We start from the raw sequence: 22,087 nt of genomic DNA, 5'->3' as shown, positions 1-22,087 counted from the left end.
GTTCCCTCAGCCACTCCTCATAAGACTTGTTTTCCAGACTCTTCACTAGAGTACCAAATTAAGTCACAAATACTTATTTTCGCTATTTCTCTTCCTACCTAATACAGGGCAGAGTTGAGGTTCTCTGACTACATTTCCCAGCTCTATAAACAATACATCACCTGCTCCTTTTTTATCACATTGCCTTTTATCTATAGAGATGAAAGAACACAGTGGGGAATAACCTCTATATCTATCCCATCCTTCTATGCCTATATTAATTTTATTTTTTTTTAATTCATCATTATTTTATTGAAAGAAAAAGAAAAATTATAATGAAGAAAACACTTTCAGCTACACAAAACCAAGACTTAAGATAATTTTGGGGCATGTAGACCTATGCAGAGTCCCCTGTGCAAGGCAATCTTGTATGATTGACTTTGCATTCTCAATAGTACTTTACTCAGGCATGTATCCAATTGTTCATGAGAATTTATGGCATGTAGAAAGTTATGTCTCTCTCATCACTGATCTTGTAACCCCATTGTGCAGTAGATTACATTAATTTCCAAGGAATGTTCTCTAGCTTCCGAGTATATTAAGTACATAAATATTTCTTCGTGGCTTCACAGAGCTTTAAAATGAGATGTTTTTTCCCCTGCCAGATTTGTTTGACAAATGACAAATGTTTTAACATTGCAAAAGCAAATTGATGAAGGGGGGGAAAAAAGTGCCTAGAAAATCTAGGTGGTAGAAAAAACATATTCACAATGCCCGAGTTTTCTACAGTGAAATAAAGCTGACAAATGTTTTAACACTACGAATGCAAATTGATGGGGGAAAAAAGTAAATCTAGAAAAGCTATGAAATGGAAAAAATATTCACAATGCCTGAGATTTCTGCACTGAAATAAGGCATAAATAAGAGTATCCATTTCCCTTGTGTGGAGGAGCATCTGCATTTTTTCTTCAGCCTTAATGCTACGAACAGGTTTATAGATTGCATCAGGTTGCCGCTCATCTTATCACTACAAGCCCTTCTAAACAGACCTTCCACAGATTTCCTGTAGGTCCCCTTCAGATACTGAAATGTATCAACCCTACTTTCTCTTCAAATAAATATACTAATAGCATACAATGTCCATTGTTAATTTCTGTAAGCATTTCCAAGTGGAAAAGGGAACACAATAAAAATCTATTACATTATTGAGAAACTTTGCTTTCTAAAAAATCATTTCTACATGCTAACAACAAAATAATGCTTTTATCAACTGTTATTTGATCATGTTACCAAAACAAGGAAAGCACAGGGCAACTGACAAAAATCTGGAGTATTAAAACAAGTAGTTTCTATGCAAAACATTTAGCAAAAATTAACTACATCCCATGCGTGCATGCACATGGCTTTCTGTGCTTGAGAGTCTTGTGGACTTGCTTGCTTGTGTGCAAGTTCAGTCTAAGTATACATCTTCCACTGGAGTGAAAAAAAAAATCACAAAATATGTTCAAAATTCATAACAAACTCTTTAGCTCAAAAAGTTTGAATATTTAGTGTTTCAATTCTTTATTGATGATGTTTTCATTAGCTGGAGGGGACCTACAGGAAGGCTGCCGCAGGACTGTTTAGAAGGGCTTGCAGCGATAGGATGAGAGGAAATGGTTTTAAACTGGAGCAGAGTAGATTTAGGTTGAGCATCAGGAGGAAGTTCTTTACAATGAGAGTGGTGAACTGGTTGCCCAGGGATGTGGTGGAGGCCCCATCCCTGGAAGCATTCAAGGTCAGATTTGATGTGGCCCTGGGCAGCCAGATCTAATTGGGTGTGTCGCTGCTCACTGCAGGGTAGTTGGACAACATGACCTTTGAGGGTCCCTTCCAGCCTAACTCATTCTGTGAATCTGTGAAGCTGTTTCTACATAGACTTGATAAACAGACAACGCAGGTTAACCACTGCACCGTGACCAACTGAATCACAGCAGATTTATCACCTACTAAGGAGTGCTGAAAAACTGACAAGAAGAGTGAGATATTTTTTCTTAGAATTGCCACATTTTGCCTTCCTCATAATTAAAACAAAACACAGGAAGAAGTGCTGAAGAGATGCACTATTTATGTACGTCTTAGGATACCTAAAGCTGGTTCTCATTAGTAAGGGAGCAAATAACAGAGTACTAATGTGGAGCAGTTTCACAGTCATGTTCACAACATGTTAATTAACATTGTGATGAAGAAAGAAGAGCTATGGTTTTGAGCTGGATGGTTTTGAGTGCCTCGCCTTTATCTGAGGCGTCTCTTCATCAAACTAAAAAAATTCACAGTTCTCAAACCTGATCATATCCATTTCCCTAACTGTGTAATAAGCCATGCTTCAGCCTACACTGTGCTATAAATAAAAACCTGACATTTGATCCAACCACTTCAGCATTTGTGTGAGCCAGAGATATGGAACTCTGCCAAAATTTCCAGGTCAGACAATATAGTTTTCTTTCTATTATTTGTATTTTTTAACCAGCATTCAGACTATGGCACCCACCCATTTCTTTATTTCCAGCATATACTTGTGCATGTTGCATAGAAATAATGAGATTAAAAAAAAACCAACAAAAAAAACCAAAACCAAAACAAATTAAAAAAAAAAAAAAACACAAAGCAACTGCTAACTGATAAGGTCTTGCATTTTTCTTGCTGTGCATTTTCTTGTTCATGTATAGGCTTCAGCTGTGGTAATGAGGTGAGGGAATCAAATCTGCCAGAAACTGTTTTCACTTCAAAGACAGAAAACAATCTTCTGGGATATTTAAATTTGTATTTTTTGAACCAACCACAATTTTATGTGTTCTAATATGATTCCAGACTTTTACATCACAGAAAGAAAAATTAAATTGAATGATTAATATAAAGCAGAGACAAGTAGCTGATGAAAGGGGAAAAGATTTTTCCCTCTGCAAGCTCAAAAATAACACTGTCCCAGTCCTCTAAAATTGGCAAGATTCCCGAAGTATTAATTATGTAAACTCATATCAACCACTCTGTGGCCATTTATAGGTTCATAAACTAATGTCACAACTGCTGGTGGTAGGAAAGAATATTACAGTCTCTTACTGCTTTGCTGAACTGTGCTTTTACTGAGCCAATTTCAAGAATAATTTGAAAAAACTTAGAACTATTTAAAAATGCAGAAGTAACCCTATAAAAGAAATTCCCTCTTATTTTGAGAATCCATTTTGCCATTGGCTCTTTGGCTTGTGTGATAGCACTGTATTACAATCCCTTACTAAGCAGGGACAATGACACTGAGGTGTCAGCACACTGCACACACACACACACAAGACCAAATCACACACAGAGGTGCATGCAATTCATCATGGGTTTTACGGATTTTAATGTGTTTTGTTTTGAATTTCATTAACTCATAGAAACAGAATGACTTGAGTTGGAAGAGACCTTAAAGATCACATAGTTCCAACCACTCTATTATGGGCAGGGGCACCTCACACTAAACCAGCTTGCTCAAAGCATCTTCCAGCCTTGTCTTAAACACTTCCAGGGATGAGGTGTCCAGAGCTTCTCTGGGCAACCCCTTCCACTGTCTCACCACCTTCATAGTAAAGAGCTTCTTCCTAATGTCTAACCTTGCTCTAGATTAAAACCATTGCCCCTTGTCCTTTCACCACAGGCCCTTGTAAAAAGCCCCTCTCCATCTTTCCTGTTGGCTCCCTTCAGGATCTGGAAGGCAGCTATAAGGTCTCCCCAGAGCCTTCTCTTCTCCAGGCTGAACAAAAACAGCTCCCTCAGCCTGTCCTCATAGGTGAGGTGCTCCAACTCTCTCATCGTCTTTGTGGCCCTCTTCTGGATGCTCTCCAACATATCCATGTCCTTGTGCTGGGGACTCCAGAGCTGGACACAGTACTCCAGGCAGGGTCTCACAAAGCAGAGGGGCAGAAATTGTAGATTCACTTGCCATATTTATTTTTCTTCCCCGCCCCCCCCCCCCCCCAAAAAAAAAGACTCCAAATAATATGAAATCATTACATAGTGATGGATCTCAGCAGCAACTCTGAAGGACAAACCAGAGGTTAGATTTTGTCTACCAGCCCCTGAACAAGGGCAGCAAATTCTCCAGACTGGGAGAAGACTAGCTTTCTTCTAATAAAAATGCCCTCTTTTCCTTTCTGCCTTTGGATATAGTACCTCCAGTAGCTAGTGTCTCAACTCTATACCAGCATTTTATTCAGCAACTCTGAAGTGCTGAAGACTCTGGGTTGATACTCTAAATGTGACTACACTTATGTACCCTCTCCTGGACATCTGGATGCTCTGATGGCATTGCTTTGGTTATGGAACAAATGTAAAACCATTTAATTCTGGTGATCATAATTACAATCACAACTTCGTCAACAATAGAAATTCACTTGGTGATTCAAAACTTGACACACACTCATTTGCTAAAGTTGGGAGACCTAGGATTGATTTAGCCAGAGTGAAACGGTGTATGACAGGTATGCTTTGAGGGACAGCTATGCCGGGAAAGTTGACCCAGGTCTTACCCACACAAAAGTTTCATCTGTGATGCTGCCAGTAGCCATTTTCAGAAACTCTATCCTCACAGCAAAATAAGACAAACATATATTTCACAAAGCAAACGTCTGTTACATACATTACGTCTGTTACATTTTCTGCCTATATTGCAGAAAACTTAATTTCTAACCAAGGACATTTGAATTAAGGCCTGTCAGGCAAGATTTCCTCTCACATTTGGGAACAAACTACAGACCAGGCTGTTTTGCTAAAGGCCCCTACTTTAGGCCACTCCAATCCAAAATGCGAATAATTTGCTCTCTTCAAATCAAGATTGAATGTGACATTGCTGCACAATCCATGCAGCAATCCAGAGAGAAAGTCTCCATCCATCTCTTGGAAAATGCAGTAGTCAAGAACACTCTACAGCAACAAATTTATCCTGCTTACCAACAATTTCAAGTCTGCACTTGAATTTCCCCAAGGAAAAGAAATTCAGTAGGAGCTGTATGAACACTTCTGACTATGGCAGGTCACTGCTAGCCAGTTTTTCCCCCTGAAGCAGACAGAGCTTTCTGTTTGCACATGCAATGTGTAGTACACACCTGGTAAATCCAAACACTCCAAGGAAGCCTCAGACATGTTGGTCATTCACAGTACCACCAGTCAATACAGACTATACTATCCACATTTACAGAATCACAGAATTGTTTGGGTTGGAAGGGACCTTAAAGATCATCTAGTTCCAGCCCTTCTGCCATGTGCAGGGACACTTTCCACTAGACCAGGTTGCTTGAGACCTCCTGCAATCTGTTCTTAAATATTTCCAGGGATGAGGTGGCCACAATATATTCTGGAAGGTTTTCAGGTTACAGCCCAGGCTCCTGTGCAGGTACAGTGTGGCCAAAAAACAGCCTATAGTTCTCCCCTCACTTGAGTTATGCATCTTGTTCTGGTGGAATGGCAAGCTACAAAGACAAAATATGGAGGAGGACTGAAAAATAATATTCTGAAAGAGATACTTAGGAAAATTAAAATGAAGAGGTGGAAGGCTATACAGATTACCCAGCAGTGAGATCATTGTAGACATTCAGATGCTATGGAATTTTATCCTGGCAGAATCCACCCAAATGTATCATTGCAGTGTCACACCACTGCCTGGGCCAGTAATAAAAATGGAATTCTGGTATTACAGTTTATTTTTGAACTCAGAAGCCTGATATTTAATATTCAGTTTTGATATGTTTTTGTGGAATCCTAGGACACCACTGTCTGCATAATAGGACAACTTTGATTCAATGAGCTGCTATAATGGCAACATTCTGATGGGTTGTTTTCATTTTCAGCAAAGAATGAGCCAAATTTGCTCTGACATATCTACTGAGCGAAATAGCTACTCCATTATACCAGCTAAAGGATCTCCTTGAAATTGCTTACAGGTCTTTATTACTGTTTCTGTGCCATTAAACATAAGAGAAGTATTTCACACAAATCAAGTTAGTTTTGCAATTCTCTTTTCAGACACAAAAAAAAAAAAAGAAAAAAGTTCACTAGTTTAGTTTAAACTGTCTTTCATTAGAATATGGGTAGGTTTTTAAAGAGTAATGCATTATTTTGATAAATAGTTCCCAGAAAGGTGCTTTGTAAACCAAGAGAAAGTGATGTGTAAACCACATGTCATTTCACTCCTTTTGTGATATTTTGATATGCCAGCTTTGTTGTAATGTTCAAAGAAAATCATCCAGGAGACATTTCCCTGACTTGCAATTTCTCTCCTGCTATCTTAGAGCTTCCAAAGGGTGCTCTTGGGTGAGGGAGGGCAGCACAAAAGTTTAAAGATTTAGGTTTGTCTGTTGCAGTGTAGTGATTATGATATATTGAAATAACTCAACATTGTTTTAACTGCTTGACACCAGAAAGTGAAAACACATGCTAAGTTTAACCTCTGGTCAGGAAGAAGTATTACATAACAAATCATAGACAGCAAATTTAGCTATGAATAAAATTAGCCTATTCCTTTCACAAAAGTAAGTTTGGAAGTATACAATAGGCACAGCATTTACTCTCAAAGGTGTGTCAGCTATTATCACCATAACTACAAATCTTAGCTAGTGATTATCAGCAACTCTTTTTAACGTTCTTCTATTCTTACGAAGGAAAAACTCCAAACTTAGAGTAAAACTCGCTTATCCCCATGGTTGGCAACTGTAGAAACTAAAATGTTTTGGAGCTGGGTTTCTCTATATGAGTCTGTAAATCAGACTTTTTCACATGGTCCCATGAGGAATGTCAGGTCTGTAATCTTTTTCCCTAAGTAGGCATCAACAAGGAGGAAAGTAAATTAAGGTTTACTGAGCCTTTGCTGGAAAGCTGAACAGGACAGGCCTGAATCCTGGAAAGCAGAACAAGGATAGGCCTGAATTCCAATTTACCTGATGACTAATTCAAACAATAGGAAAACCACAAAGGTCAGAAATATTAGGGAAAAAAACCCAACCAACCAAAACCAGAAAAGCATTCAGACTCATCTTTACAAAAACTTCATAAAACTGTAAGATTCTAAGAAGGTATCAACACCAAATTCTTTTCAATTCTGCCATATGAAAACAGAACATGAAGATACACAAAAGCCATCAGAAACAGAGATTACAGTGGAAAAGTGCACTTCTATGCACATCCATGTTGTAACTGGAAAGCCAGCTGGCAAAATAAAAGACATGAAACACTGTTTTACCAAACACTGAGAACTTGTTCCACAACTGTTGCCTTCAACAACATTTGTATCATGTCCAGCTGGAAAGATGCCAGTGAAACATGGTTTACAAGGCAGTACAATCTTGTGGATTATGTCTTGTAATTTGTTTATTTTTGGTTCTATGGCTTTGATTTTCTATCTCCCTTTCAGATTCAGAATTCTCTGCTTACTACCTCATCTAAAGACAAGTCTTTTTGTCTGTAATCAGTTCCTGTTTAGAGAGGCCATGCTGCATTTTTCAAGGATGAATGTTTCTGCTACACAGAACCATAAAAATTAGAGAAAATATGAATAGTCATAACTCTGACTCCTATACATTGCAAGTGTTTCCACCCATCATTAAAACACATCAAATAAAACAGCACTGAAGTGAATTACATGTTGGATGGCACCAGTATAGTGGCATAAGCAAGAGGCAAAAGTAAACAGACAAATCATAGATTCATAGAATTTGGTTTGGTTTGGAAGGGATCTTGAAGATCATCTAGTTCCAACCCCCATGCCATGGGCAGGGACACACCTTTCACTAGACCAGATTGATTAAGGCCTCATCCAGCCTGGCTTTGAACACCTCCAAGGAAAGGGCATCCACAACTTCCTTGGGCAAACAGTTCCAGTATCTCACCAACCTCACTGTAAAGAATTTCCTCCTAATATGCAGTCTCAATCTGATCTCCCCAAGCTTAAAGCCATTCCTTATCATCCTATCACAACCAGCCCTTGTAAAAAGTCCCTTCCCAGCTTTTTGTAGGCCCCTGTCAGGTACTGGAAGGCTGCTATAAGATCTCCCCAGAGCCTTGTCTTCTCCAGTCTGAACAGCCCCAGCTCTCGTAGCCTGTCTCCATAAGGGATGTGCTCCAGCCCTCTGATCATCTTTGTGTTCAACCCTCTCTTCTTTCTGAGAAAAAAGAAAACTTTAGAAGATGGACATAGTCAAAGGGACAGTGACTCAAAATACTTGATAAAAGACCATCACTAATTGTAGCACCATCTCCTGCCTTGCTGCTCTGTGACACCTCACAGAGTGAATTTGTATTTCCCTGATTTTGACTCCTTGAGCCATGCTGATAGCATTTCCAAATTATGCTTCCAGCAGTGCCTTAATTTTTTAAGTAAAAAAGAATAATATTAAACATTGAGTACAGAATTTTCCTAGCAGCTGATGTCTCAAACAGAAACTAATGAATCACAAACACAGCTGTAAGAAATGCATTGCTTCCACAATAAACACAATACCAACCCAATTTTTCATTTCCAGTCACATTGCCTTTGCTTAGGTCTGTAAAATCTTAATGTCTAAAGTGTCTGAATTATGACAGAGCATGCTAGTGACTCATCACTTTTCATTAGCTACAACACATGTAACAAAGAACTCCCAGAGAAAGGGTGTTCACCTGTGTTTAGGGCTCTACAATAGGGTCAGATGTAAGTAGAGGCAAACTTTTTATACAGGCAAAATTATTGTAATGCAGGATACGTAGACTCAGCATGAAGTTTCCACTGGAAATGTTAACTGATATTTTCCTGGTTTTGACTCCTTGAGTCATGTTGGTAACAGTTCCAAATTATGCCTCCAACAGTGTCTTCATTTTTGAAGTAAATATAATTAAAGAATTGGTTAATAAAGAACACTCTTTTGGGAACAGCAATAATATTTCCTTTGTCATGCTAGTCAAACACATACACTTGTGGAGGTGAAAATACAACAATATATGGGGGAAACAGAGTCACATGTGTTCTAGTCTCCTGAGCACCATATTTGCATGCAATCTCTCAAATCGTTCTGGAAGTCACTGACATCCAAAGCTTCACAGAAACACAGAATGCTAGGAGTTGGAAGGGATCACCTAGTCCAACCCCCTGCAAAGCACGACCACTGAGGGCAGGTCACACCGGAATGCATCCAGGCAGGTTTTGAAGATTGCTAGAGAAGAATAATCCACAACCTCTCTGGGCAGCCTGTTCCAGTCCTCCATCACCTCCATCACCATCACAGTAAAGAAGTTTTTTTCTCATGCTGAGATGGAATTTTTCTGTGATTGAGTTTATGCCCATTGCCCCCCCTCTTGTCACTGCGTATCACTGACAAGCAGCTAGCTTCATCTTCCTGACAGCCACACTTCAGATATTTGTAGACATTGATAAGGTCCCCTCTCAGCCTTTTCCTCTCCAGACTAAATCAGGTCTCTCGATTTTTCCTCTTAAGAGAAATACTTCAGTCTCTTAGCCATCCTCATAGCTCTCCATTGAACTCTCTCAAGCAGTTCCTATCCGTCTTAAACCAGGGAGCCCTGAACTGGACACAATATTCTGGATGTGGTCTAACTAGGGCTGAGTACAGGGGGAGAAGAATCTCCCTCAACTTGTTGGACACCTTCTTAATGCACCCAAGTATACTATTGGCCACCGCACATTGTTTTCTCATGGGTAACTTACTACCAACCAAGACTCCAAAGTCCTTCTCTGCAGAGCTCTGTTCCTCTGCAGCTGCAGGAGGCAAGATGTTCTTTTCAGCTTGTGTCACTGAGAGAAAATCCCAGTCCACCAGACCAAGGATCAGTTTATTTCACCTCCTGGAGAGAAAACTTGAGCAGTAGAATTCCAAAGCCCTAGTGAGAATGGCAAGATTTACACTCATACACTGATAACTGATAACAGGAGAAACTTCGCCACTAACCAAAGCAAGTTTGTCTAGGTCATTCTTCCTCGAGTTGTGAAATTGGTTCCCCTGTTCTCCATAGAGTCACCTGAGCCTCTGTTACATAGTGACTTGAAGAGCATGAGAGAGCATGAGCAGAGTAGCCCTCTTACTGTAACACTACCATCAGATATTCTCATTTTAAAATACTTTTAATATCCAAATCCTCTCTTTGCCTATGAAAAAAATTCTGTAATTCCTATCAAACAAGAGAGTGCTGCAGAAAAAGACAAGCCTTTGAACATTTTCAGACAACAGCTAGGTACTAATACAATTGCTTTTTCAATGCAGTCCAATGTAAATAAGCTGAGAAGCAGCCGCAGACAAGAATCAGACTGATTTTTCAACGCTGCAATGGCAGAAACTTTAAAAAGTGGTTTCATTGAAAAGAAATGAAGTTTCCACCTGCAGCTTTATGCATTTGGCAAACAGAACTTCACTTCTGCAATGTTATTTTAGAACAGGAAAAAATGCATCCCCGAGTTAATCTCCCACTGACTGCAGTAGATTAGTAGCTTTGTCTGGATTTCACAGTTAACATAAATTTACAGCCACTATTTTACAGTACTGAGCAGAAAGTTCAGATAAACTCATTTAAAAAGACAAGCACTTGACTAGTTCCTTCCCTCTAAGGAGGCAATACAGACAAGGTTCCTCTCTGTTCAACATAATCCTCTCCTATGAACTGCTACAATAGTTTACTTATAGATTGCTTTTCTGAGAAAACTAAGGTCTTACAGTCTGCTTGAGATGTACAATAGCTGCCTATCCATTTGTCTCTGTTGCTCACAGACTACACAGTGACCCACTGTTAGCAGCATGCAGAAAACTCCACATAGGCTCCAGGAGATGGCCTTTAAATAAAGCCGCTTCCAAAAGTATAACACCAAGAAACGAACGAACACCAGAAAACAAATGAAGAAACAAAACAACAACAACCAAAACAACCGACCAAACAACTCTCCCCAAAATGACAATCAAGCAAACAAAACTTCAAAAGCCCAGCCCCAAAACCCAAAAAGCCCAAAACAAATGAAACCCCACGAAACAAAAACTTTTTTAAAAGTTTTTTGGGAAGGAGTGGGGAGTAAGGAAAAACCCCCAAAATCACCTCTTCTTCCCAAAATACTTTCAGGTTCCCCATCTGTGAAGCAAAATCTCTTAGGAAGCCCTTAAAAATGCTTATTGCTTAATAATCAGCCTCCTAAGGAACTAAATCAGGGTTTTCCTTCTAAGTGTTACTGGTTGCAGGAGACTGCAGATGTAAAATGCATTACAAAGCACAGTGGACTCAGACAAGCATTTCTACAAAGTGAGAGCAATACATGCAGTACAGGAACAGCTGTGAAAGTGTTAATTTGATTTTGCAGCACTACAAACGTTTTACAATTGATATAGAAATATTCTTTTTCATTTATGCTCTGACTTTTCTTCCTGCAGCAGTAATGTACTGGTAAAATACCAGCGTGACGTGGGTCACACTAGCAAGGAAAAGAAGAGATCCCTGCCAGCCCTGCAAATCTGCTGGACTTCCAGACTCCAGGAGAAAGGAATAGTTAAACAAATATTCACACAGGTTTGGAGTGTATTTTTCCTTCTGGTAGAAATTTTAATAAATCATATTTCTCTCCCACAAAATGCATACAACCTGACTTACAAAGTCAATTACTATTCAGTTATTAAGGGTGGATAAAAAGGGAAAGCATGAAAGTTATTTCAAAGCAGAACTGAAATATTCCACCAACAACACAGGATGCTTCTAAGTCACATTTTCTTTAAGATCTTAGACCACAAACCTGCACAGCACTGTCTAAATTGTTATTTACAGTTACTCAGCTTCATGGTACTTCTCACTAGAGCCACAACATACCATGAAAACATTTCAGCTTGATTTATTCAAGAGCTTTAAAGTTACTCTCTTGTACTTGGATCTTGCTCTGCTGTCTGAAGTTTTTCTCATCTTTTCTATTATCTTTAATCATTCCTAACAAGTTGAAAGCGAATTTCCATGGCAAAACACAAACATTAAAAAAACAACACATCAAACCAAGAAAAAAACAACAAAAATCCCCACAACAGAGTAATAAACAAAACCCCAGAAAGTTGTCATAGCTACTTGCCTCTTGGCAATTTCTGAGCATTTCCCAGGTTTAGTGCAATATATCCACAGAAAAGGAGAAAGACCAATCTTGGCATCATGGTCACAAACCCAGCCTCGAACTGGGAATGATTCTGACAGGTATCACACCAAAGTACTGCAGCTGCATTTATGTGAACTGTTCTCCCTGTGACAAGAGGCAGCAACACTTTGACACAAGCTTAGTTTACACAGTGGGAGGAGACAGGATGACATCATTCACTCCCACTGGAAAAGGAGAATTAGCATTAAAAAAAAAAAATATTATCAGGCTCCCCCTACAATAATCTTCTGTGGATTGTTACAAGGTCTTTCCACCACTCAGGATAAGAGATTACCATCTGACCATTTCCATTTCCTGCAAATAAAACCAGGAATATCAGAATTTCTGTTAACTGAAAACTGAACTGAGAAATGTTTTTACTGTTTTATCCAAGCAAGCTGGAATTAAAATGAAAAAAAAAAAAAACACCAAACAAAAAAACATTCCAGGTACTCAGAAAACTCTTTGCTCACTATTTTTGCAATCTCAAGAATTTGCTTAAGATTATTTTGGGCTAGTTATGGATTTCATCCAGGCAAAATAAATACTAGTTTCATTTGACATGGCATTATAAACAGGTATGACAAATATCTATTCAGTGAAAGATCTGTGTTTGTAAAAACTAAATGTCTTTTCTTTTTTTTTTTTTTTTTTTTTTGTATCTGACTTTGGCATTTTATTTATTTTTTTTTATTTTGCCCTTCCATATATGTCTTGCAAGTCCATGGGCACAATGCACACTGAAAGCAAAAACGCAGTGCACCCCCTTCCTGGGGCTAGATCTTCTCATCTGTCAATTAAAAAAAAAAAAATGAACTAGTAATGGTACTGGTGAGAAAATCAAGGAATTTCCATCATCTCTTTTAATCTATAGCTATAACAAAACCATCTTGATAATCAAAATGTTTCCCAGCCTCTTCACACTCCCTTAATTCTGACAAAGGAAAACCTTTTCTGATTCACTAACTAAAATATGGGAGAGCAAGCTGTTTAGTCTCCTTGGAATCAACATTTGTAGGTTGGACCAGAGGATCCCTGAGGTCCTTTCCAACCTGGCATTCTGTGATTCTGTGTGATTGTAGAGTGACTCCTCCAAATCCCCAAACACCATTACCTAAGGATCTTGGGATGATTCATATGCTGAATATGAACACTACAAACCAATAAATGCAACAGGTACAATGTGAATATGATGAAAAGATGTTTAAAACACCACACAGTTGGATAGGAATCTCCATAAAAATGACCAAACCCGATGTCCCTCTTCTTCATTTTTTAAATTTGTTTTTTAATTGAAATATTGTTTTTCAAAAATGCTTTAGAAAGTGTGACCTAATTTTTCCTCTTAAAAATTAAAAAATAAGATGGAATTTGATGGAATAGACTCTCAGGACAAGTAATGGGTAAAATTACTTCTCAGTCACACAGAGCTGTCTTTGTGTTGCCATAAAATGGACTCTACTGGTTGTCTGGTGGCAAATTCACTCTCTTTAAAGATCATACAACACCTTTCAACACAAAATACCAAGGTGAACTTCTATCTCAAAATCTCAGTTTGGCTGCTTAACACAATGGCATTTATCCCCTTTCTCAGAGGTAAACATGCTCCCATTCCTTGGGGGCTGGAACTAGGTGATCTACAGGGGCCCTTCTAGCCCAAACCCATTTTATGAATATATAAACCACTTGCTTCACCTACATCTTTCCTCTTCTTTGTATGCATTATCCAAACACTTCATTGGTATACATGACACAGAGACATTTAACCTTTCCCTTGAAAACTTAGTAAACTATCCAGGGCCCTTTCCCTTTAATCATTCCTGTAGTAAACATCCCTGATCAGCCCAGAATTCAAAAACTCATGTCATGATGCATTTCCTGCTGTCTTATCAAGCCTCTGCTTCATAGGAGCAATTATGGTTCCATATGCAGATGCAAGTGTAAATTTCTGTCATTTTTTCCAGTATCATAGAATCATAGAATGGTTTGAGTTGAAAGGGATCTCTAAAGGTCAACTAGTCCAACCCCTTCCATAGTAAGCAGGAACATCCTCAAATAGATCAGGTTGCCCACAGCCTGTCAAGCCTTACCTTGAATACCTCCAGGGATAAGGGCTCAACTACCTCCCTGGACAACCTGTTCCAGTGTTCCACTACCCTTATGGTAAAGAGCTTGTTCCTAACATCCAATCAAAATCTATTCTTCTCCAGTTTGAAGGCATTGCCCCTCATCCTATCACTTCAGGCCTTTGTAAACAGTCTCTCTCCATCCTTCTCGCAGACCCCCTTCAGGTACTGGAAGGTCATTATTAGGTCTCCCTGGAGCCTTCTCTTCTCCAGGCTGAACAACCCCAGCTCCCTCAGCCTGTCTTTGTAGCAGAGGTGCTCCAAACCCCCAATCATTTTCATGGCACTCCTAAAGTCCATGTCCTTCCTGTATGTTCTCCATATCTGCATCTCTTATCAGGGATTTTGTCCACTTTCTACAGAACAGACCTTTCTTAGGAAGCCTGTCATACAAAAAAACCAAACCAACCAACCAACCCAATCAAACAAACCCAAAACCACACAAGAAAAAGACAACCCCCTCCAACAACTATAAATAATAACTTAAAAAAAACAAGCCAAACCAACCAAACAAATGAACCAAAACAAACAATCCAACAAAAGAAACCCACCCCAAACAAAACCAAAGAAAGAAACCAAACACACCAGCTTCTGCTTTCCTTTTTCGTAAGTCTTTCTACTGTTTATTGGATGCTGACTACTGCAGTGAAAAAGAAAACATGGGAACAGAAGGGAGTTCCTGGGGCTTGAAGCACTATCCTGCACTACTGGATGCTTCCATACCACCATTCAACTATCAGATTTCTCATTTTCTTAGAGGGCTACTACACAATCTCCATTTCAACAGACAGCATCCGGTTTTGGAAATAAAAACTGTATATAATACCTCTCAGTAGAAATTTTTCTAATCCAGAAGTTCCTCAGGTTTCTCTCGTCCACACAATCCTTGAATATTATTACCCATCTTTTGATCCCTCAAAAGGAAAAGATTAAGAGATTCAGTTCTTGACAGTTTTGTGTTATTATACCTTTAGCATAAAAGGCTAAAGAAAAATAAGTTAAGTGCAGCTATGAAAAACCTTAAACAGATCAAATTTGTTCAGGAAAAGTAAAAACTTCTGATCCCATAAAGACTCCTCTCCAGCACCAAATTAGTGCTTAAGTAACAAATCCAGGTATTCAAAGTTTACTTGCTTACCTCAACTTTAGCTGAATCTTTGTGGGGTAGACCTCAAGAACAGAGATTCCAACAAGATGGTATCACAGCTAGGCTGGGAGCAGAGCAGAGCTTTTCTAGTTCTATTTTAGTAGTTCCCAGACCAGCAAGTACAGTGAAACAAGAGTATGGGAAGGAAAAGAAAAACATTGGGGTAAGAAGCAGGGTACAGCAACAGACAGGATTTTACGTTTTGTTTCCAAATACAAATATGGTTTTGTTGAGATTTGGGCTCGATTCCAATTCACCTCTCATTCCTGATTATTTTGACAAGCAAAAGCCAAGGTGACTCAACGCCTTACTGTTCTAATTTAACGCAGGAAGAGTGTGTAAAGCATAATTTTAAAAACCAAAATCCTATCTGAACTCTGAAAAGCACAATAATGCCATACTGAGCTCTCTGAGAGCAAGGACTTAACTTGCAGTATACTCGATCTGTCGTTTTTACAGCATTGTTGGTTGGTAACATACCTTCCAGGAGTTCTGCCAATTATTTGAGAAGTGCCTTTGTTATAAAATATTCTATATAAATATTAATTATAATTATCATTCTCTTGTGCATGACTCAGCTATTGGACTATTTTTCATGTAAATGTCATGGGATCTCCTCGAAAGGCCTTGTGATAGTTTTAAGGCCTTCAGGAAAAGAGATGCCAAGGAACATTCTTTCAGATGTGTTCCTTAAAAAAAAAAAAAAAAAAAAAAAAAAAAAAAAGGAAAGAGAAGAAAAGAAAACTTTAACTCTATTTTCTGAGAGCCTGCAATCACTTCTTCTTTCCCACTTCCCCCTCTTACTTTGATAAGCAAATTTTTGAACTTGCACACTATCAAAAATACAGAGTCACATGTTAATCTATTAGTCAAAAGATAAGCACATCTCATTTGATAGCATAAAAATGACACTGTCAGTGTGTTCTGGCTTCCTGATCCCAAACTGAGTTCCAGATCTCCAAATTAATGGGATCAGTGACAAAGTGAAAGGAAAAAAAAAATACTCAAATGGGATGGACAAAAGGGTTGGTTCTTTTGACATTTTGTTACATGGTTGATCAAACTGTTCCAACAGCCACTAATTTGAAACTTTGAATTTCAGACAGTGACTCATCTTTGCTAACAGGCTGTGCATTTCACCAAATTTCTACATGACATGGAGCAAGGTAACAGAAGTGCTTCTTTAGCTTCTCTATGAATTTATTAACTTACCATATTGCTTGCTTTGTAACTCAACCTAGTACCACTCACTTCCACATGTTCCACATGTTTCAACAACATTATCATGACCTGCCACATGGAGAATCAATGTGATTCCAGGTGTTTAGCTCTGCCACACCTCCCTGACCTCAATATTTTGTATTATTTTGTGTGGTTTTCCTTCTTAAATTATTTCTTAACAGCCAGGTCTTGAAAGACTCCAAGGGAGGAGACTGAACAGTCTCACTCCTGCCCCATTGCTTGTCCATTCTCACAGGAAAACCACTTTTCACTTCTAATCAGCCTAAACCTTTGATTCAGCTTGTGCCCATTTTGTCTTATGTTCCCACTACACAACAGTGAGGAGCCCAGCTCTGTCTTCTTGGCAACCTCCTTGGAAGCACTGTGATGGCTGTTGTTAGGTCTCCTGAATCTCTCTCTTCTGACTGAGTCCAGTGCCTCAGCCTGTCTCCACAGGGTAAGTGCTTCAGACTCTGACCATACCAGTTACCCCACACTGAACTTACTTCAGTTTATTGATGCCTGTTCTGTGTTTGAGGGTGGGATGAGAGACCAACACTAGACTCTATCTATATATGTGGTCCAACAAGTGGTGCCTAGTGGGGTATAATTGCTTCCCCCGGTGTACTGGTCATGTACCCATTACATGCTCATTCCCATTTTATCATTTGGGTAGGGTGTGATCCTTTAACTACTGTCCTCTGAGCCTAAGCATCCAACCACTTTCCCAACTAATTGATCACTCTATATGAACTGCTTAAATAGATGTGTATTCCATAAAATACATATCATAGCACACATTATTGAGAATCTAGCTTCTTTGTGCAAGCACTACAAACATTTAATATTTCTTTGAAGAGTTTCATGTCTGAAGGCTTCTCTTTCATTTTTTTTTATCAGCTGAAATAAGTTTGCTTGACCCCAGAGAGCACCTACAGCAAATACCTTACCTGTCCTTTGAAGCTCTATACAATTTCTTGGTACTGAAGATATTGCTACCTCCGAATAAAACTGTCTTCATCTTTACTACAGTGAACACATTTGTGCTGCTTGAGATAATTAGCATGAATACAGCTTTTGGATTAATGGATTACTCTGCAACATTTCTTCCAAACATGTTCTGTCTATGCCTCTCCTGCTATCATCTCTCTAAATATATATACCACTGCTTAAAGAGAATCTGATGAAGTTGAAAGGCAGGCAGAAACAAAAAGTGACAACAATGAATCTCTCTCCAACACTGTAACTGTATGAATGGAAGTATTTATCAGTTTTCATGGAATTAGGATTAATTTAGGAAATCCTAAATTAGAATCACAGAATTGCCTGGTTGAAAAAGACCTGAGGTCATCGAATCCAACCACAACTCTTAGACCATGGCTGTAAGCTCTTCATCCAAACATTTTTTAAACACCTTCAGGAATGGTGACTCCACTACTTCCCCGGGAAGCCTTTTCCAGTGCCCAATGACTCTTTCAGTAAAGAAATTTTGCCTTACAGCCAACCTAAACTTCCCCTGGCACAACTTGAGTTCATTTCCTCTTATCCTATCAGTATTATTCTAGATTATAATTTATAGTACTGTAAACATGCTTAAAAGGTGGCCAAAGACTTTAAGCACCAGTATGAGCTTCACAGCCCACACTGTACCGTCTTTCACCATTCTGCTACAATCTTCCTCTGCAGAAGTCAGCCTCTCTGTGTCTCTTTCAGTCTCTCTCCACAGAATGTTCTGATTTGTGAAGATAATGTGAGATCACAGCCTTGATTAGTGAACTCAGATGTGAGGTCTGGAGTCCATTACTACACACTAGGATAGGATACAAATGTCTGAACATGTTTAGAACGTAAATATTGATGGCAATGATAATTTTCTTGTGAAGATGAGATGTCTGTCCTTAGCACAGGAGCACCCATCTCTGAAGGGAATAATGAAAGGCTAGTGATTGACTGCTCTGGTGTTTCCCAATTTATACTAGAGTGGGTTTGTACAGGCAAGGACACCACATGTTGTATCACATGCCTCTGATACAGATTTAGTTTATTGCAGACCATTGCCACGGGGAAACTACTATACCACATCAAATGGTACCCCTTCGTCAGGACACACTAACATCCTAATCACAGAATCATAGAATTGTTTTGATTGGAAAAGACCTCTAAGATCATCAAGTCTAAACATCAACTTAACACCACCATGGCTATTAAACCATGTTCCCAAGTGCTAAGTCCACACATTTCTTGAACGCCTTCATGGACGGTGACTTCACCACCTCCCCGGGCAGCCTCTTCCAATGCCTGACCACTCTTTCAGGAAAGAAATTTTTCCCAATATCCAACCTAAACCTCCTCTGGCACAATTTCAGGCTATTTATTCTCACAAAGAATCACAGAATGCCAGGGGCTGGAAAGGACCTCAAAAGATCATCTAGTGCAACGCCCCTGCAGAGCAGGATCACCTATACCAGATCACACAGGAACATATCCAGGCAGGTTTTGAATATCTCCAGAGAGGGAGACTCCACAACCCCCCTGGGCAGCCTGTTCCCTGTCACCCTACCACCTTCATGGTGAAAAAATTTTCCTCATGTTCACATGGAACTTCGTGTGCCTCAACCTCCACCTATTGCCCCTTGTCCTGTCACTGGGCATCACCAAGAAGAACCTGATTCCATCCTCTTGGCACTCACCCTTTACATATTTACAAACTTTAATGAGGTCACCCTTCACTCTTCTCCAATCTAAAGAGCCCCAGCTCCCTCAGTCTCTCCTCATAAGGAGATACCAGGGATAAGAGACTGACCCCCACCTCACTCTAACCTCCTTTGAGGGAGCAATGAGGTCTCTCTTTCTGACTTCCTCCGCTAAATCAGCCCAAAGAGACACCACACGCTTCCTTATTTATCAACCCAGTCCCAAGTTTTCTGTGCCCTCCGGATTCTTCTACAACTCCCATCCGAACCCTCACCCCAAGCACTGCAACGCTCCGCACCAGCGATGTCACTTCTGGACGCTAAGGGGCACCCTCGGGACAACTTTCAGCATCCCTGCGCCGTCTGACCTCGGCTGAGCCGAAACCACCTGTCCCACCCAACCCAGCGATCGATGGCTCGGCGAGCAGGGGAGGCGAATAGCTGGGTCTGGGATGCAGCATTTTATTCCAAGGTCAGCAAACATGACTGTGCTTCAGAGCTCAGAATCACACCGAATCACAGAATGGCAGGGGTTGGAAGGGACCTCTGGAGATCATTCAGACTAACCCCCCGCTGCCAAAACAGGATCACCTAGGGCAGAACATACAGGAACACGACCAGATGTGTCTTGAAAGTCTCTAGAGAAGGAGACTCCACAATCCCTCTGGGCAGCCTGGTCCAGTGCTCTGGCACCCTCACAGCAAAGAAGTTTTTCCTCATGTTGAGGTGGAACTTCCTGTGTTCCAGTTTGTGTCCATTGCCCCTCATCCTATCACTGGGCACCACTGAAAAGGGACTGGCCCCTTCTTCTTTACACCCACCCATTGGGTATTTGTAAGCATTGATCAGATCCCTTCTCAGCCTTCCATTCTCCAGGCTAAATAGCCCCAGGTCTCTCAGCTTTTCTTCATCAGACAGATGTTACAGTCCCTTCATCATTCTTGTAACCCCCACTTGGTACTCTCCAGTAGTTCCTTGTACGTTTTGAACAGGGGAGCCCAGAACTGGGCACAATACTTAGGGGTGACTGATGGCTATTTGCCAGCTTTGTACACCAGACTCCAGCCAGCGTATGCCCATGGAGGACGGCGCAGAGATGCTAGAGCTAGCTCTCAAGGAGTCTGGTAATCAGTCTGAAGAACCAGGAGTTTTGAAAGGACTATGGTTTTATCTGAATGGTGCTGCCCTGCACAAAATAATCCATGTCTCTCATAAAGGCCTACTAGATGGGACACAGGGCTACTCGTTCAGTGTACTACAGCCAGTAACTGCAAGCAGATACTCTCAACACCTGCTTGGTCCTGTTGGGGTTTTTTGTCTCTGTTTCATTATGTCCAAGTACAGAAGAGACATGGAGACTAAACTGTTCTTTGGATAAATAAGTTACCCCTTGCAAGGAAGCAATGCAAAAAAACCCAACCAACCAACCAATCAAATAAAAACAAAAAGTCCTTTGACTTCAAATAGAAACATTTATTCTCTCCACCTCTATCACTGCAACTCATCACAAAAAAGAAAAAAAAAAAGGAGAAGAAGAAGACATCAGAGTATAATTAAAAGTTTAAGTTTGCCTCGCTACAGTTGGGCCAATCACTTAAATGCAACTTAGGACTAAATCTGGCCAGCTCCAGGGACAGCAGGTGCAGCTTGAAGCTGTGCCTGTTTCCCTCTCCCCTCCCTTTCCTGACATCAGTCATTCAAACATTCTAACCGAAAGCCAGGGGAAGCCCTGGAAATAACTAGAGCAAATAATAAAAGCAAAACATTTTCCAGCTTTGATGAAAAACAGTGAAGTCTCAAAGTTAGATATAGGCAGACAACCAGATCCTTAGTTTTATCAAAGGGTACTTATTTTCTTGGTATAAGAAAGTGATTTCTTTGGCTAGGATGCAGAGGTTTGATGAATACATGCGAAGACAGGAGGGAAATAATTCATGTTTGTTCCCCTCTCCTTATGAGTCATTTTGGCCTAAAACATATCTTGCAGAAACTTTTTGGCTGAATTTGGATATATTAGTTTACAATCAACATCAGCAGGCTTATCTAGTTCAGAATACTGTGAATAACTTTCAAGTGTGATTGCCTGTCACTGCAGTGCACAGAATTTGAACATGTGAAAAGCACTATAATCTGCACACTTCATTTTAAGCTGAAAAGGGCAGTTAATGGTCAACATTACCTTATTCTAAATTGGACAGGAAAATTATTTAAAATAATTTACAGTGTGCATATTTATGCCTTTAGTGGTCATAATTATCCTCTGTACCCAGGGACAGAAAAAAGGAAGGTATGTTGTATGAAGATCAAAACAATGGTGCATGTGTAATTTGTTTGAAGCAAACCAAACCCAAGATTAGAGAAAAAATAAAAAACACACCAACCCCTCAAGTGCAGACATTGCATGCCAGTCTTAAAGTAAGTGGTTTACAACTGTAAGTCTAATCAAAACAACTCTAAAATGCGATAGTCTACATAACAACAAACCACAGTATCTGCAGAGGAAAGGAGTTATGTTTCACATCAAAAATGAGCAGCAACTGCACATTTCCTATGGGTAGCTTGCAAAAGTCAGTTGGAGGATGTCTCTACGGTCAAGAACTGTCTTAGCTTTGTGAAGTGCAGCCCAAAAGAGAAAGCTTTGTACAGCCAAACAATGCATCAGGCCCAACATCCTTTCTTTAAGCAATTCCAGAGAGAAGGGCAATTCCTTAATACTAGTCTTAACCTTTTTCTGTGGACAAAATGGCCACCATGGGCTACAAGGGGTTACATG

The 22,087-nt window shown here is 39.8% G+C and overlaps 1 protein-coding gene across 1 annotated transcript in view; it reads right to left on the bottom strand.

The window, feature by feature from the left end:
- Positions 1-12,146, bottom strand: part of ABI3BP (ABI family member 3 binding protein) — a 155,782-nt gene extending 143,636 nt beyond the window's left edge. The window contains exon 1 of the mRNA XM_054385863.1: positions 12,068-12,146. Coding sequence (XP_054241838.1) covers positions 12,068-12,146 — 79 coding nt within the window. The remainder of the gene's footprint in view (positions 1-12,067) is intronic.
- Between the last annotated feature and the right edge of the window lie 9,941 nt (positions 12,147-22,087).

This window comes from Indicator indicator, chromosome 1 (assembly GCF_027791375.1).
Source record: "Indicator indicator isolate 239-I01 chromosome 1, UM_Iind_1.1, whole genome shotgun sequence".
In the NCBI taxonomy this organism is placed as follows: domain Eukaryota; kingdom Metazoa; phylum Chordata; class Aves; order Piciformes; family Indicatoridae; genus Indicator; species Indicator indicator.
The sequence above is the reverse complement of the archived record's forward strand: the minus strand, read 5'-3'. Positions and strand labels throughout refer to the sequence as shown.